The 19,179-nt window shown below is 39.0% G+C and overlaps 1 protein-coding gene across 12 annotated transcripts in view; it reads right to left on the bottom strand.

Annotated features, from left to right (window-relative positions):
* Nucleotides 1-19,179, bottom strand: part of tacc2 (transforming, acidic coiled-coil containing protein 2) — a 79,132-nt gene that overhangs the window by 6,175 nt on the left and 53,778 nt on the right. The window contains exons 9-22 of one of the 12 annotated variants that reach the window (XM_073873315.1): nt 16,417-16,543; nt 13,919-15,363; nt 12,165-12,200; nt 11,499-11,559; nt 11,144-11,399; nt 8,646-8,695; nt 8,419-8,528; nt 8,100-8,250; nt 7,423-7,557; nt 6,446-6,538; nt 5,226-5,285; nt 3,612-3,677; nt 1,384-1,521; nt 1,202-1,278 (exon numbers count right to left, since the gene is read on the bottom strand). In XM_073873315.1, coding sequence (XP_073729416.1) covers nt 1,202-1,278; nt 1,384-1,521; nt 3,612-3,677; nt 5,226-5,285; nt 6,446-6,538; nt 7,423-7,557; nt 8,100-8,250; nt 8,419-8,528; nt 8,646-8,695; nt 11,144-11,399; nt 11,499-11,559; nt 12,165-12,200; nt 13,919-15,363; nt 16,417-16,543 — 2,805 coding nt within the window. The remainder of the gene's footprint in view (nt 1-1,201; nt 1,279-1,383; nt 1,522-3,611; nt 3,678-5,225; nt 5,286-6,445; nt 6,539-7,422; nt 7,558-8,099; nt 8,251-8,418; nt 8,529-8,645; nt 8,696-11,143; nt 11,400-11,498; nt 11,560-12,164; nt 12,201-13,918; nt 15,364-16,416; nt 16,544-19,179) is intronic. The other 11 variants (XM_073873316.1, XM_073873317.1, XM_073873318.1 and 8 more) reach the window with 11 other exon arrangements.

Below are 19,179 nucleotides of genomic sequence, written 5' to 3'. Positions count from 1 at the left end.
TGGCCCCTTTAAGAAAACTTATTTCAAACATGTGGAACCAGTGTCTGTAATTGAATTACGCCTTTATGTCAGTGTAGGTTTATATTAAGGTCCTGCAGCTCGGTTGGTCAAGTATAGCATTAACAAGTAAAAGCTTATAGGTTTGATTCCCAGGGAAGACGCATATCTATAAAATATAAAATGTACACCTTGGATGGACTGTAAGTCGCTTTGGATAAAAGCATCTGCCAAATGCACAACAATGAAATGTATTAAAATATTTATTTTATGCTTTTTAGAGTTAAATTTTTATAACTTAGCAGCATGCAACTTTCAATATTGAAAGCAATTGCAAGCCACATCTCCTCTGCAGAGAATAATTTTGTGGCTTATAGTGGTGCTACCTTTTAGAGCATCCTAAATCAGTCATTAGTGATAATGCCCTTAAAGAGCAGCTGCCTACAGTATGTATGCTATCAGAAAAAATATCTACCATTTAGGTACAGATATGAATGTGCACATTTGAGGTACTAAAATGCACTCTTTGGTACCAGTATGTAAAGTACCTCTGAGGTACTAAAAGGAACTTTAGGTGCAAAGATCTACTTTTTGAAAGATACCACCGTAGTGACAGCTAGGGACCATTGACAGTGTAGTAGGCAATGAGGGAAGTCAATAGATTTTAATACAGAGCTTTTGCACAAGGCAGGCGCTGGAGTTGGGCATTCTTTCAATACCCTTGGTGGCTGAAACTGCCAGTAAAGAAAAGCAGGTTGCCAGCAAAGTAAGCAGATGGATAAGCTATGCCTTCCCTTAGCCTCTTAGTTCTTCCTTATCCTAAGCCCAATCAGACTAATAAAATAAGCTTTATTCTTATCTATGCTAACAAGCCATAGTCCAGCTGGCCATAATCCCCGAGCTCCTCAACTGCCTCATCCACTCTGTCCCTGGAAACAAAGGTTTGAAAAGTTTATTTTTTTCTATCATTCTATCTATGCATCTATGAGCTACTCCATTGTGTGACATAAAATTGTGCGTTTTAGATGATAAAAACTAAACTAAAGTATTTCCTCCCTCCTATTGGCACATTTGATACATTAAGGCCCTTTATAATTGGCTTTTAATTTGGGTAGTGTCACTGATCAGAAGAGTACAGAGAAATGGGGTCACAAAATGACGCAAACACAAAGTAACCACAAGGTCATAAAAGCATCTGTCCTACCTCATCTCCTCCACCTCCCGTCTGCTCTCCTCATACTTTCTCTTCCACTCCATCGCTTCTTTCTCTTTGACAACAACCTGATGATTAAAACAGCAACATGTCACACACATTTAGAAAACCAGTGCTGTGATAAATTAATAGACTGTCATCTTCAATACTATACTAAAAATATGATACAATACCTCCTCTCGGGCAATGCCCAGTGAGTGGTCCATGTCACGAGGCAGATGAGGGCTTTCACCTTCACCGTATCCTGCTCGAGAATACAGGGAACCCCTGGAAACTCCGCTGTCTCCCGGTGAGGCCATTTCCCTCTGCTGCTGAAGAGAGATTTGTGTGGAAAGCATTAAAGGCCTGAGCTTATATCTGCATAAACATTTTGTCCACACAACCTGGAGGGAGGCAGCACATCATCTACAGGATCTACTCAGCAAAGCCACAATGCCATGGAGAGCAGGCTCTTAGTTTCCAGCAGTTGAAAATGAGCTTTTAGTTTGTGACCGGCCCACTGCATACAGCTGGGATGCCATGATCGACATTCCCCAATGCAAGATGGTTGCAATAAGCTGTTTGTCATGAAAGAGTTTGCGGCAGTGACCGGATCTGGGTCAGGAGGGGAATGCTGGGTCAGATGAGGGCTACAAGGCTCTAGGTCAGACCTTTTGTTGGTTATTGGAGATCAAATGATGAGAGAAGTTAATTGAGAAGTTGATGATTCATTTTTGCAAAAAAAAAAATTTTAGAGAACATCTGAGCACATACTCTACGAGTCTGTCAGTTACCAAAATTCTGCATGTATCCAACAGACAAAGCAGACATGCTTTGCTTGTAATATTAATAAAGACGGCAAATATTAGAAAAACACAAGTCGTAATAAATGTCATTCAATACATTGACTTTCAAATCATCTAAACATTTCAAAAACAAAACTAAAACTAAATGTTTACAGGTGCTCGCTATGTTCACTATTCACAGGTGTGGCAATTGTTTCCAAAGGACTAGATGTATTCATAAACTTGTTGGGTCAAAAAGGGACAAACTAACCCAGTAAATGCTTATATTTGGCACAACAATGGGTTAAAATAACCCAATATTTTGGGTTGCAAAAAAATTAGTATAAGTTAAAATACAACCCAATGGGTATATATTCAGTCATGTGGTGTACAGTAGTTATTCAATAATCGTCATGTTTAGCCCTTAAAATCTCTGGCTATTGAGAGATTAATTCCCCCTAAAAGAGCTGGATTAAAAGATTAATTAAGTTTGGCTTTTGGCTAAAGGTAGGGGGTCGTGTGTTAGGGTACAAAGTGTGTCAATCATATAATGTTTGGTCTGAAAGAAGCATTTACACCTACATTAATACCACTTATTGTACTTACTGTACTTAAATGGAAGACAAAGCTCTACTATGACACAAGAGGTTCAACAAGAAAAACTGACCAACTTATAATATTCTAGCAAATATTCTTGGGTGTCTTGAGACCTTTCATGATCACATAAATCTGGATATTGCCTAATTTCAACCTACTAAATCTGGTAAGCACCTCAACCACAGACTGATACCGTATCTTCACAACTGCAGAGGATTCATTTCAGACGAATGTTATGACTATTTATGTTATGTTATTTCCTTTATTTCAGTTCATTAAAATGCACAGCTAGACCTGAATCCAGTCTGCTCCATAACCTTTCCAACAATCTGCATGATTACACCTAGACTTTGATTTCCCTGAATGTGTGATCCAGCCAAAAAGAACAGGATGCATCTCATCACCTATTGTATATTATCACCCAAAACACAGTCAGTGGACAATAAGGAATGTTTAGGTACAACTGTGAATGCCAATGGGAAACAAAAGCTTTGAAAATGAATATGCAAATATGAGAGAGGTCAGTGCCAAAGGGGGTTTGTGATGTAATCCTGAAGTCTTCAGAGCGTATACACACCTTAAAAAATGCTGGGGGTTTTTCAACACGGTGTTGGGTCAAAAAGGGTCAAGCCCAGCCAACCGGGCTGTAATTTAACCCAACGGCTGGGCCTGTCTCCCTCCGACCCAACGCTGGGCTGAAAATAATTTTAGAATGTAGTTTATGCATGAAAAATGTATTTTTATAATAATGAAAAGGTTAAGAAAAGTGAGTATGATACATACAGCGAGGCAGCATATGAAATGTGTCTGCGAGACTAATTCAGGAGGAGTAATGTATTTTAAAATATTTAATATTTAAAGAACATTATCAATTTATGGTGATCATCACTAAACCTCATTACTCCATTAAAAAGCTGTATAATACAGTGTCACTCATTTTCCCTATATCGAAGTACTGTGCCAAAAATACTTCTAAGACATTTAAAGCTTGAATCTATTTTTAGAAAATTTCAGAACTTTTCCATGGGCAGAAACTGTACCTTTGGTATACGGGACATCCTGAGACAGAGTTTGATATCTGTTTGTGTGGATTTTCCTGCAGTCTTCTACAAAAATAACCAGACTAGTTTTGCAATAGTAAGAACAAATTTAACTATGGTGTGGATTAAAGATCTTGCCAGAAGTGCAAGACCTAAAATATTAGAAGACATTTTTGTGATGTTTAAGATGTAAGTACAGTATATAGTCATATTAAAGGATTAGTACATTTTCTTTAAAAAAAATCCAGATAATTCACCCACCACCATGTCATCCAAAACGTTGATGTCTTTCTTTGTTCAGTCGAGAAGAAATTATGTCCTTGAGGAAAACATTCCAGGATCTTTCTCATTCTAATGGACTCCAATGGACACCAACACGCAACAGTTCCAATGCAGTTTAAAATGGCAGCTTCAACGGCATTTCAAAGGACTCTAAACGATCCCAAACAATTGTCATTTTTGGCAAGAAAAATAAAAAATATGCACTTTTGGGCCACAGCTTCTCGTCTATCTCCGGCCCCGCGACACGCCAGCGCGACCTCATGTAATTGCGTAATGACGTGGAAAGGTCACGTGTTACATATATGAAACGCACATTTGCGGATCATTTTAAACAATAAACTGACACAACGACATTAATTAGTATCATTATACACAACAACGTTGGGACGGTCCTCTTTCTTCACACTTGTAAACACTGGGGCGTAGTTTCGCATACGTCTTCCATGACCTCTTGAGGTGATGAAATATTGCGTGAGGTCGCGCTGGCGCAACACAGGACCAGAGGTAGAAGAGAAGTTTTGGTTTAAAAGGGCATATTTTTATTGTAAAAAATGACAATCGTTTCGCTAGATAAGACCCTTATGCCACGTTTGGGGTCATTTAGAGTCCTTTGAAACTGCAATTCTAAACTGCATCAAAACTCCCACGTGTTACGTGTCCACCAAAGTCCATCAAAATGAAAAAAAAAAATCCTGGAATGCTCTCCTCAAAAAACACAACCTCTCGACTGAACAAAGAAAGACACCAACATTCCGGACGACACGGTGGTGAGCAAACCACCTGGATTTATTTCTTTTAAGAAAATGGACCAATCCTTTTAATGTGTCTAGAAGGTGAAGGTTGATGTGTTGTTAATATGTGACTTTCTTTCAAGGCCAAAATGTTACACTTTTTGTTTCTAGAAAATAAAGTAATTCAGAATTAGCATAGACATCCTAGTTTATGGTTAAACAAACACTGCAAAAACCTTTTTAATCAGTAATTTTATATTGCTTTTCATCTATTAAAATGTATGTAAGCAGCAAAACTGCAATAAAAGCAAGACTTGTTTTTAAATATATCTTAAAATATTTTTTTCTGTAAAAAAAATTGACTTAAAACAAGAAAAATTACACTTTTTAAAGAACCACAGGCAAACAAGAAAAATACTGATTAAAAACTAATTTGCAGTGAATGCAGAAGATATGAAACGCTTTTTCTCTATAATATGCTTATATTCTGTCACTAGGCGACACAGATGGTTTAGTCTAATGGTGATACAAGGACACTGGGATTAGCACAAATAGATTAGGTCTAGTTAACTGCAGAAAAGTTACTTTCTGTCCTTCTTACTTTAGCCATGTGGGAACCGTTGAGATACCAGCGGCGCTGACTGGGCTTCCTGAGGCGAGACTGTGAATCGTGCAAGACAACATCATGAGAGTGGATTGAAGAGATGTCAAAGGGGCTGTAGTGGATTTGTGTGTCTGAGATCATTTGATTAGTCTGTTCATTTTATTTCTCGTACAAATGTTGAGGCTGAGGTGACGGTCACACATTCAAAATGACATGTCTGAAGGTCAGACTGAGAGCAGATCTGATCAGAGCAAAGCTTCATGTGAAGCCACACCAGCGTCCTCAGGCCAGGCATACAGATGCTCTGTATGTCCACAGTATTCCAGTGGGTTAATGTGAATTAGTATTGATAAAAACCAGGAACCAGCAAGAATGTGACAAGGAATTTTTGTGCTTTGGAAAAGTATACAATGCATTTTATAATCTGAAGAACATTCATGAGCGTTTCTTCAACTACAGGCACTTTTGACTGATTTTAAAACATACTTTTACAATTTAGACTATTCAATTTGTTTTCTGACAATGATGTGCAGACACCATCTGAAACATCTCCACCATACTGTCATATTCATCATCCTAAATTAAAATGCAGCATGAATTGTCACTGATAACATACTGTGGTGAAAATGACATTTTAAATATGTTTGGAATATAATGGCTTATTCATTTGTCTCCTAAGGCTAATTTCACATCTTGGATATCTCTGAAGTGCACAAATAAATATTTACACACTGATGCTACAATTATGCAAAATAATTCTCACTGTGTGAACTCAACAAGTAGTTGAATTCTGTATTTAAGAAAAATCAACTCCTGACAAATAAAACTGCTTGTAGTTAAAGGAATGTCCTCATGCTTGATTTAGCAATTTATATATTTTACAGTATTAGTTTCCAAGTCACATTGACCTTTGTCTGTATGCATCTCCTGTCCAGGCAAACATGCAGGATTGTCACAAAGCCCTGGGAGAAACACGCCTCTTTTGCTCAAGAGGGTGCTGGATCGGGAGAAAGTAGCACCAATCAAGGGTACAGGAGCCAAGTTAGATACGTCACATGGGGAGCACCGGGGGTGAAATGTCACGTCCACAGTATGGTGAGGTAGTTTATGGGTAGTTACCAACAAAGCAGTCAGGGGGTTCCGTTCAAAGGGGGATATCACACACGTGCTTACACACACGCTCACACACACAAACAGGTGCGGGCCCAGCGCAGTACCTTAGGGGACACAGTGGACAAAGAGGGGCTCTGAGAGATGTTTTTGGCTACCTGAAGAGCCTCTATCCTCAGGGATGCGAGCACCAGCTCCTCCTGGGCCACAGGGGGAGAGGTGAAGGGTTGGTTGAGGAGCAGAGGAGGAAAGGGGAGTGACCCGTGGAGTGGGGACAGGGGGCATAGAGGAAAAGAGGGGTTAGAATTGTACTGACCCCACTCAAATACTAACCTGAGGAGAAAACATACACGCATACAGACACTCATACACAAATGTTATGAATGAGGTCAGATCCACTGCACTGTAAGAAACATCCCAGGAGTTTGAATACAGTGCCATCATTTGAATCTCTATCGACTCAAACAAGGAACAAAACAAAATGAAACAAATGTTTAAAACAAATGTGGGATAAGGAAACAGACAAGGTAGAAACAGACACTTTATATCCTTGAAAAATAAATGACAGATGATCTCTGTTTGAAACATAAAACTGAATAAACCAGTTTGTTGAAGTTTGTTAGATTGGCCTTAAAGGGATAGTTCACCCAAAAATGAAAATTCGGTCATCATTTACTCACTCACATGTTGTTACAAACCTGTATACATGTATATTTCTTTGTGCTGATGAACACAAAAAAAGATACCCAAGAAATGCCTGCAACAAAACGGATCAGAGGCCCCATTTACCTCCACAGTATTCTTTTTCCTACTATGGAACTCAATGGGGCCTCCGATCGATTTGGCCACAAACATTCCTCAAAATATCTTCCTTCGTTTTCATCAGAACAAAAACAATTGTACAGCATGAGAGTGAATAATGATGACAGAATTTTTGGGTGAACTATTTAAGAAAATGATTTTACAGTGCAGAAGACAGTAGACACACAGTTGAGTGATGATACGCACACACACAGGCACATATAAGGTAGCAGCAGAAGTCCAGGGGAGAATAGATAGGGCAGGAGGGTTTCTCTCTACACACCTGCAGTTTTTGGGCGAAGGCAGTGGGGTTGGTCTCTGCCAGATCAGGCTCCAGGTAGCTGAGAGGGGTGGCTGAATCAGACAGTCTGTCTAAGAGGGGCAGATCTGAGGGGTCCATAGGGCCATGGATCGGGGACTGTTTTGGGACCAAGAGCAGGAAAGGGACAAGAGGAGTGGGAGGTGTCTGGGTGTCAGTGAGTCAAAGCAACCTAGTGCATCTTAACATTTTTATGACGGGTTTAAGAAACCTGAATTGAGATTATGCAATTCTGTGGTGGTTAGAACCTATGATGCATGTAAGAACAGCATTACATCCAAAAATAAAAATTCTGTCATTATTTACACATCCTTATGTGGAGCACAAAACCTTTATGTGGCAGATCATAGGTAATGGTCAAATAACATTAGAAAAAGTAATCCATATAAATCAAGTTTGTTATGTGTCATTGTACAGGAAAGGCCTGTAAAAGATTAAATACATTTTCAATTTTGTGTTCCACAGAAGAAATGACAAAAAATACAATAAGCTGTTACCAAATAAAATCACTCAATCTTCATACACGTCTCCACAATGATTATAAATGTATAATAAATGCACTCTTTGTGAAGGTGCTCATTGGAGGACCGTTCTATCACTCTAATCTATCAAACCAATCAGATTAATTGGTTTACACTTACCGCTCCATCTCTCTCAATGCTCTGTGTTTGACTTTGAGACTGACTCTCTCTCTTTCTGCTTTTCTCTGGTGCCGTGGGCTCGCGAGCACTGCGTGGTGGCAGCACTGGTGATTTCCCCTGTGAGATCTGAGCCTCCATCTCCTCAAAGCTCCTGTGAAGAATTAGACATACAGAAAACTACATTGAATATACTGTCAATGGAAATACATGTTTTAAATGCCCTATGGATTAATAATTGGACTTTGGTGGACAACATGCTCATTAAGCTATTTTATGGGGTCTTTACTGTAAGTAATAAATGGCTGAGTATGTGTTTTACCCAGTGCATGGCGAGTTAGGCTCTGAATCTTGCATGTTGGAACTTTTCTTCGGACTGTCTGTCACTGAGTCCAGCTTAAGGTAAAGTGATGGTTTCTTTGATGAGAGAGACTGTAAACAAAGACAAATATGTTCTTCTACAAACTCAAAATTCTTGTAATGCACCATTCCCTTAGGGTTTGGTGTTTTGCCATAAGTTACATCTTCGTTGATGAATCAAACACTCACCGGAGCTGAAGAGCCAATCTTCTCCATGTACTCAATCTCATAATCTGTAACTGCAGAGGAGAGGCCCAAAACAATGAGGATTTGAAAGGTTAAATATTTTATTTAGGGTAAATTAAGGCTTAAAAATAATACATGACTGGGAATGAAATCTTTTATACCCTGATTATCAGTTCCTAAACTGACAGGACAAACATGAGAGAGACACGATAACTCATTCGTGCCTCTACCAGTGCCCCAGTTAATTTCAGGCCCCAGGGTGCAGCTGGTTCACATTTAGGTCAAAGGCTGATAAAATGGGTCACTGTCAGGTCATTTGGGTTTACAGCATAGACTGTAAAAAGATGGATGAGGCGATGTCGCTTCCTTCCATTTTAATGGATTGAAGCCAAAGATGGCCGACCATAAGCATTGCCATGTTACATAAAAACTTCAGTTCTGAGAAGGGGAAGCGTAGAAATAATCGTCAACCACGCCAATCATAATGATACGCCCCATTTCTATCGCATAATTACTAGCTAAAATTAAACTGAACTCAAAAATTAACAATTGAACATACACTCACCTAAAGGATTATTAGGAACACCATACTAATACTGTGTTTGACCCCCCTATCGCCTTCAGAATGGCCTTAATTCTACGTGGCAATGATTCAACAAGAAGCTCCGGTTCCACCACATCCTAAAGATGCTCTATTGGGTTGAGATCTGGTGACTGTGGGGGCCATTTCAGTACAGTGAACTCATTGTCATGTTCAAGAAACCAATTTGAAATGATTCGAGCTTTGTGACATGGTGCATTATCCTGCTGGAAGTAGCCGTACGAGGATGGGTACATGGTGGTCATAAAGGGATGGACATGGTCAGAAACAATGCTCAGGTAGGCCAGGGCATTTAAACGATGCCCAATTGGCACCAAGGGGCCTAAAGTGTGCCAAGAAAACTTCCCACACACCATTACACCACCACCACCAGCCTGCACAGTGGTAACAAGGCATGATGGATCCATGTTCTCATTCTGTTTAAACGCCAAATTCTGACTCTACCATCTGAATGTCTCAACAGAAATCGAGACTCATCAGACCAGACAACATTTTTTTCAGTCTTCATCTGGAGCTTGTGCAAATTGTAGCCTCTTTTTCCTATTTGTAGTGGAGATGAGTGGTACCCAGTGGGGTCTTCTGCTGTTGTAGCCCATCTGCCTCAAGTTGTGCGTGTTGTGGCTTCACAAATGCTTTGCTGCATACCTCGGTTGTAACGAGTGGTTATTTCAGTCAAAGTTGCTCTTCTATCAGCTTAAATCAGTCTGCCCATTCTCCTCTGACCTCTAGCATCAACAAGGCATTTTCGCCCACAGGACTGCCGCACACTGGATGTTTTTCTCTTTTCACACCATTCTTTGTAAACCCTAGAAATTGTTGTGCGTGGAAATCCCAGTAACTGAGCAGATTGTGAAATATTCAGACCGGCCCATCTGGCACCAACAACCATGCCACGCTCAAAATTCCTTAAATCATCTTTCTTTCCCATTCTGACATTCAGTTTGGAGTTCAGGAGATTGTCTTGACCAGGACCACACCTCTAAATGCATTGAAGCAACTGCCATGTGATTGGTTGATTAGATAATTGAATTAATAAGAAATTAAACAGGTGTTCCTAATAATCCTTTAGGTGAGTGTATAACAGCTACCTTAAAAGAAAATTTTATTGGAAGTCAGTGTAAATAATTTTTTTATTTAGAGCTGAGTCATGTTCGTTTGCATGGAGAGGGCGGGGTTTATGACTTGTACTGCAGCCAGCCACAAGGGGGCGATCAAAGAGCCAGAGGTACATGATCAGATATATCTCATGAAAATGTGTACAGGTCACATTAAGCACATAAGCACATTATTTTCCAAAACTATCAAGCCTGACCTCATGAGAATTCGTACATATTTTACGAGTTGGCTAATTCATATGAATTTGTCAGAAGTTAAATGTGCAAAAACTTACGATTATCATAAAACAATAACAATAATGAAACTCCGCCCTTTAACCCCAACATCACAGGGGCAAATCGTACAAAAATCTACGAATGTGGTCATACGAATTAACATGAATTAGCCACCTCATAAAATACGTACGAATTGCCATGAGATAGCATTGAACTATCTTGTATTTTAACCCCTACATTTTCTAGAATTCCCAACATTTTTCTTTTTGTAATTCCCATTATTCTCCGTAGTGGCATTCATTAGATTCATATTACTGTAATCCTATTAGCTGTTTCTAAAAATTACAGAACATACAACTAACAGTATGGAAGTAAAAATTGGAACAGTGCTTAGATGTCACATAAATAATGCAAAAATATAAATTCATTGTTTTTGTGTCAAATAGGACATGGACCCAGTTTCTTTGACTCTAACCACTGCTCCATATAAAATATTTTAGGATCATTGACAGTTCATCCATGACTCATGAATGGTATGGTGATATAATAACTCTAATTCACTCTCTCACCATCATTCTGTGTGGATAAACTGTTCTCGTTGACAAAAGTTGTAAAATCAGATGGCTGTGGGAAGTCTTGATTGTTGGTAAGCTCCACCTCCACATCATGTCGAGTTGCCCATTTTTGATTGGTGGAGGAAGCCAGTTTCTCCTCATCAGTAGCGAGATCCTGTGAAGAGTCAGGGTTTGTGTCGGGTGTGTGCTCCTGCAGGTGATGATGTGTGTGTGAGGTGGAGGGTGAGAGTGGGGAACACACAGGACAACACTGTTATGATATGAGGTGACAGCAAAAAGGGAGAAACACATCACCCTCAAAATGACCATCAGTTTTAGTTTGAATAACTGCGGAAGTGTCTGAACTCACTTGTGCATTCTGCTCGGAAATCGGAGACCTCTTTGGAGATTTCTTCACTCTGAAAGTGTTACTGTTTGAGATCATAAAACAGAAGTTTTGTTACGTGCTATATTAAGGGAATGGATTTGGAAAAATCACATAAAATACACTTAATTTAGGGGACATGAAGTTTGTACTTCTACTGTTTGCCTTCCAACCATCATATTCAAGCTGTTCTCTTGAAAAAGAGTAATACATACCTGTGTCGTTCAGAAAATGTTGGAAAAACTTGTGACAACTTATGCAAGTATATTATTAATAAGGGATTAACATTTTAAAAGCGAGTTGAAATCTTAATGTTGCTGCACAATATTAACTTCTCGGGTTTACATTGAATAAGTGCTCTATTAGTAAGATATATGACTGATTGTGTATTTTATTTGTGAAAATGTGTTTATTTTGAGGGAAACATTAAGGCTATGATGACAGGTCGGTGCAATATTTACCCTTAATTATTTCACCCATTATAGCAGGAAATTATAAAGGATTTAGGAATGATGTAACGTTTATCAGGTTAATATATGCATTAAATGAATGATAAAGCAGTCGGATGAAAATCTCATGAGTTTTAAAAATAATATATTTTATGACATATGTTATAATATTACTAATGCTTATTTAATCAACTCTACTTACAAGAAACAACACAGAGAAGAGAAATTGTTGGGCTCCCTGCCATATATAAGATCAACAGACATGTGACACAAAGACTGACAGAACACACATACTAACACACTCACTGTCACATACTGTATTCAAATCATCCAGAAGAATTCACCCAAACTTCATACACAATAAGAAACAACACATGGGGGCTCATATTAACCCTCTAAATAAATGACCAAGAAAGATAAATTGGTTGTGCTAGAAGCCATGTGCCGGCCAACGCAAGATGGTAATGATGAGCAATGGTGATCTATTCAACACCGTATACAGTCAGTGGCAAGAAAACGTATGTGAACCCCTAGGAATAAATTGGTAATTCGCCATAAAATGTGATCTGATCCTAATCTAGGTCACAACAATAGACAAACACAATGTGCATAAGCTGACAACACACAAATAATTCTAGTTTCTTGTGTCGTTTTTGAAAACACCCCCATTCACAGTGCTGGTGTAAAATGTAAGTTAAACCATAGACTAATTACTTTACTGAAAGCTAATTTGTATCAGAAGCTGGCAAACTGGAGTCCAACTAGTAAAATAAGTTTAAAGATGTGGTTTAGTGCAACTTTGATTGATATAAAGACACTCAAACATTCTAAGATTGCTGTCCCTCTAAAGATATCTGATCAAAAGTTGTTGCACTCCATAAGGCTGAAAAGGGATACAAAACAATCTCAAAATGTTTAGACATCCATCAATCTACAGTTAGACAAATTGTCCATAAATGGAGACAGTTTAATACTGTAGCTACTCTTCCTAGAAGTGGACGCACAGCCAAGATGACTCCTAAGACACAATGCAAAATACAAGAAAAACCCACAAGGAACAGCTACAGGCTTGAAGACATCATTGGAACACATCTCTGTTCATGAGTCTACCATACATAAGTCTTTGAACAGGCACAGTGTCTATGGCAAAACACCACGGAGGAAACCGCTGCTCTCCTGAAAAACATTGTTGTGAGCCTGAAGTTTGCAAAAGACCACCTTAGCAAACCTCAGCGTTACTGGGAAAATATTTAATGGACTGATGAACAAAAGTTTAAAAATACTATGGCACAGCTTACCAACATTAAGCATCATCCCAACAGTGAACTATTGTGGAGGGAACATCATGATTTGGGAAAGCTTTGCTGCCCCAGGGCCTGGACCACTTGCCATCATTGAGGGGAAAATATCCTACAGGATAATGTCAGGGTGGCTGTCCGCCAGTTGAAGCTTAAGAAATACAAAATGCGCCATTTGGAGTGGCCTAGTCAAACCCAGACCTTAACCTGTGGAATGACCTCAAGAGAGCGGTTCACACCAGACATCTTACAAATGTGTTTGAGTTGAACCGGTTTTGTAAAGGGGAATGGATAAAAATTCCTTCTAAACAATGTGGAGGTCTCGTTCAGAACTACTGAAAGCGCTTGCTTGAAGTAATATTGCTGTCAAAGGAGGTTCAACGAGCTATTAAATCCAATGGTTAATTTACATTTTCCTCCAGCACTGTGAATGTTTAATGGGTGTTTTCAAAAAAGACACAAGAAACTAAAATTATGTGTGCGTTGTTGGCTTATACACATTGTGTTTGTCTATTGTTGTGACCTAGATGAGGATCAGATCACATTTTATGGCGAATCACAGTAGAAAAACAGTTTATTTATAGGGGCCAACATACCCCCTCTTGACACTGTACCTACATTTGATAAGATAATGACTTTAGAATAAGAGCAGACTTACGATTTCAGAGGCTTCTTCTTATTTTTGGCAGGTTTGTTCTGGTTGTGATCCTCCAACTCAACAATGTTATCGTTTTCACTGTCATTGGTTGACACGTCAAAAGAGGCAGCTTTTGGAGGTAAGTTCCCCATCTTACTGGATGGTTGAAAGGGATCCGCAGACTCATCAAAGGAGTCTGGGTCAAAATTATAGCCTCCTTTGGACAAGCCAGGAGAGTTGGGGACACCACTGCTTGAAGAAAATGGGTTGAAATTAGGGTCATCCCACTTGCTAGGGTCAAAGTTATATGATGCCTTGGGGATGGCGATATCATCATTGTCATTTGAAAGTGGTGGGACAGGTGATGCATTGTCTAACTGTTCCATTTGAGGTGGAGGGGGCTTTCGAATCACCGGTTTTGGCTTTCTTATGGGCATCTTGGCCCCTGGCTTCTTGCCCAGTTTTTTAGGAGGAGGAGTGGTGCGTGGCGCCTCTCCACTGTCTTCAGAATAGTCAAACTCCAGCCTGACTGGTTGACGTTTGACGACTGGCTGCTCCTCGGCGTTGAGGGATTCCTCTTTAGCAGGAGATGGGGAATGGTGCTTTTCTACAGCAACAGAAGTGTTGGTATTGGGGTCTGAAACTGATGTAAAATCAGCTTTCCTGGATAATTCCGGCGAATTAGCAATCTTACTGCCTCCTGTACGGAATGGGTCAATGTTTTCAAAGTTATCCGGATCCCATTTGTAGGAGGCACTGGGAGGGATAGGAGAGTCCTCGTCAGGGACAGCTGGGGTCTCAGATATTGGATCAACAGCCTCTGCTTGAAGGTGTACTGAGGTGGGAGCAGGTGTGATCTCCTCAGCCAATGGCGGAGGAGTCTCCACTCGAGACTTTATTCTGTTCTTCTTCAAGGTACTAGCGGGACTTGGACTAGGACTGGGTGAGGCACTGAGTCTCTCTTGAGTTTGCAATGGGCTTTCAGCACGAGGTTTCCCCCTTTTCTTTTCCTCCGGTGTGCTGCTAGAAAAAGCAGGCTTGGGAGAGGAACCTTCCGGATTTGAGTTCTGTCTGGAAAGAGGCTTTTTCTTTATAGAACCTGGACGGGGCTTCTTCACTCTGCGGAGAGATCCTGGAGCACTCTCTGTTTCTATGCTAAAGGACTGTGTTCGTGGGTGAGAGGGTTGGTCAGAGGTACCTACTGAGGATTTATCTCCAGGACTTTCTAATTCACCAGACTGAAGGCTTAAGGAGCGTGTTAGAGGCGTACGACCCTGTTGGCTTGACTGCCCAGAATTTGATTCTTGGAAGGGGTCATTAGTGACTAAGTACTCAAGGTTGTAGGCACCGCTTGCAGCTATTGGTTTGTCCTCATCAAAAACAGTTGATGGAGATCGACTCGGGGGTGGAGGTGATGACTCTGTATTTTGAACTTCGCTGGCAGTGATGTCAGCAGTGGAAGTTGTAAAAGTGAAAAAAAAATTACAGTACTGCTAATATTTTAAAAATGGTGAGTAGTTTAATGACATTTTATGAAATATATGAATTTATCATAAATGAAATCAAACTAAAAGCGATAGTTCATCTTAAAATGATTTTTTTGTGTTAATAAGCTATAAACCCCCAGGCCATCCAAGATGTAGGGGACAGGAGCACGGCATGAGGGCGCATATACACTATACGGGACTATCGATACAGTAGGTGGCGGTATGCACCTATGCAGTTCTTTCGCAGCCCGCCATTAACCCTGGAGAACCCAAGAAGATTTTGGGTAGAAGCAATAAACAGTGGCCAAATTTGACCCCGTTGGTTCTCCAAGGTTAAACATTACAAGTATAAAACGGTGATGTATATCAAATGATACTAATTAATGTCTTTGTGTCAGTGTATCGTTTAAAATGGGTTAAAAATCTACAATTGTGTTCTACTAAAGAACCAAAGTCACCTACCATCTTGTATGGCCTAGGGGTAAGCTGATAAACATAAAAATTGAATTTTAAGATGAACTATCCCTTTAAGAAAAACAAAAATACCAACCAACAGAACTACTACATGGTATTATTTAAAGTTTTTGTTAAAATAAAATTGTATGTTTGAGATTGTTTAATGTTATGAATTTTCACAAAAAGGATGGCCCACTACACACAAGCGGGGCTGCACACAAGAGGGGGCTGAAACGTTTAAGAATCACTAATTTAGAGGGGTAAAAAAAATCAGTAAACAATGAGTTTTAGACCCTAAACTTTTGAATAGTAGCATATCTGTGTACATAAAGAAATAGAAACTTTTACTCTTTATTTTTTTGTGTAACAAGTAATTTCAATACAGTACATGTCCACTAGAGTGTAAGCTCAATGACAAAGACCTGCACATTTGAAGCTTTTATGTCTCAGATTGATGCCATACCATTATTGTCACTATATTTTTTTATAATTAAATGTCAGTGAAACTAACTGAGAACACTGTTAAAGGCATGACTCTTTGTAAAAGAAAAAATAATTGTAATAATTCTTACTTGTGTGTTCCTGTGAGGGCAATGGTTCTGAACTGGTGCTGGGGGGCTCTGAAGGGGGCACTGGTGAGGCAGCAGACTTCACAGGGGTGGTGGATTCGGGGGTTTCAAATGCTCCATCTGAGTCTGAACTCCTACAGAATAAACAGTAGAAGAGAAGAGTCTTAATACACTGAAGTATGAAGTAATGCGATTGGGGTACGAACACTGAATGTGCTTTGTGTCTTAATTCAATGAAGCTGCACATCCTGTCCAGGACTGGTGGGATAAATAAGACACATTAGTTTACATTTACATCACATTTATGCATTTGGCAGACCCTTATTACAGTGCATTACAAGCTAAACATTTTTTTACCAGTATCTGTGTCCCTTGGGTTCAAACGCAATGCTCTATCACTAAGATAGCCTGTATAGGAGCACTATAATGCCACATTTCACAATGCAGTAGAGCTGAAATTAACGCCACAGTATCAAATACATTCAACTAAAGCTACATTAAACAATCATTTGTGGTGATCCAAAGCTAACTATAAAGAAAGGTCTGCATCAGCATTAGTTTACATCACTCCCATGAGGATTATTATAAAGCAGATGGAAATTAAAGCCCTGAACCAATAACAGCAGCTCAAAAATTTCATCAGCTCTAGCACACTGCCAGTTTCTCCTGTCATTAATATTTAAGTAACAAATTTCCCAAATCTCATGCTGAGATTCCTTATGTTGAGAAAAAACAGGTAATATCAAGTCAGTCTTCCCAGTATCAGATATCTCAACAATAACAATGTCTAAACTATGATTTGTCAAGATAACAACAATAAGCAATCACAATTTGATCCAAGCTACTGTATATTCACATTTTTGTTTAGGTCTATCTCTGTATGACACCTTGCGTTCTATTTCCTTTGTCACAGGAATTTTAATAAGATAAATCTTGACAAAATTCCCAATTAAACAAAACCATATCTGACATCACAGTTTGGTATCCTGAGCTATAAAAGATAACTTCTGTGCAATACAGGTAAAATCTGACACAATAGGCACATACTAGTTAAATTCACACAACGACCCAGCAACAAGCCAAATCAAGCAACAAAGGCATAGCGTATGCAAGACGTGCAGCCCTCCACCCTGCCTAACTGCATTATCCCTGCCATTACCCCACACCAAGACCATTACCACTGAGGGGGACATGGGTAAATTCAATTAAAAATTCTTCTTTAACCCTTGATTCCCCTAATAATATTGATTATTTGGTTACATCCTTGCCTCACGCTCACCTCTGCCTGCCTTGAATCATATACTCATGTCTGGAGTTCCAGCTGAGGCGTCTGAGGATCCCCAGGGCTGGGTCTGCTTCATCCTCTCCTGGTGTCCCACCCAGCAGCGTATCCCAGCCCCAGCGAGCCCACTGCAGTGGAGACAGAGCCTGCCATGCGCTCACCGCCATCCCTGACGCTGATCAGAGACTCACACGCGTCCTTATTTCTTCCTAATGCTGATTTCTCCTCTGTGTTGTGTCTACGAAGCTTTTGTGCATTCTATCCCTTTTCTTCTTGCCTCCATCCCTCGAGTCTCTCTCTCTTAACCTCTTACTTAATATCTTCTGCTCTCCGATAGAGGGCTTTATCCCAAAGAAACCCGCTGCAGGTCTTTGCAGACTCACTGCCTCTCTCTCTTTAATACATCCTTTGACAAATATTCCCTCCCCCATCGTAAGCACAGAATGGATGCTATAGCATAACACAGCAAATTGTCTAACAATATTTTTTATCTTAAAATATCTAACTATTTTGAAAAACAACATACATTTGTACCTAGGACTGCCTAGGACAGCAAGAATTTATCTTCTTAAAATAAACTGTTTTTACTTACCTACACTGGAAAAAAATGAATCATTCAATTTAATCAATGTATTTAAGGTAAGTGGTTGCAATCAATTTATTTAAGCTACATATAAACAAAAGTTTTTTTGTTGTGTTGTTTAAATGCAGCTTAAATAAGTTGATTGCCACCACTTACCTTAAGCAAATTGAGTAAATTGAATAAATTATTTTTAGTGTATTTCCTTTTTTTTCTTTTTCAGTCATAAACATTATTATTTAATGTATTTTGTTTTTAATATGTGATGTCAAACGATTAATCACAATTTATCACATACAAAATAAAAGTTTGTGTTTGCATAATATATGTGTGTATGTATGGAAAACCACACACATGCATGTATAAATTTAAGAAAATTGTTTTATATATACATTTTTTTTATATAAAATATATACAAATATAAATTTATATCTATACACATGTAAATGTTTCTTTAATATGCATGAATGTGTGGGTATTTGTATATAATTACACAAACATATATTATGCAAACATAAACTTTTATTTTGTATGTGATTAACTACGATTAATCGTTTGACAGTCCTATTTTAAATATATTTAGACAAAAAAACTAATTGAACTAAATGATTTTGCACCTTTTTTGTTAATGCAGTCATATGATCAATGATCATTAAAGATACAATTTGTATTTATGCGCCGAAAGATGGCGCCAGATCAAACAAAAACAATGATGTTGTTTACTTACGCTCTGAAGCAGCGTGGAATTATGGGATTTGTAGTCTTTAACTTTAGCCATCAATCAGACGAGAACGAGAAATCACGTTGATGGATAAGGTAATCAAGTCTTATAAATGTTGCGTTTGATGATTTGATATGTGATGTTCAAAACGAAATTGTTAGTCATATTGATATTACAGTATTAGTCC

The sequence above is a fragment of the Misgurnus anguillicaudatus genome, chromosome 11 (genome assembly GCF_027580225.2).
Source record: "Misgurnus anguillicaudatus chromosome 11, ASM2758022v2, whole genome shotgun sequence".
NCBI classification, from domain to species: Eukaryota; Metazoa; Chordata; class Actinopteri; order Cypriniformes; family Cobitidae; genus Misgurnus; species Misgurnus anguillicaudatus.
The sequence above is the reverse complement of the archived record's forward strand: the minus strand, read 5'-3'. Positions and strand labels throughout refer to the sequence as shown.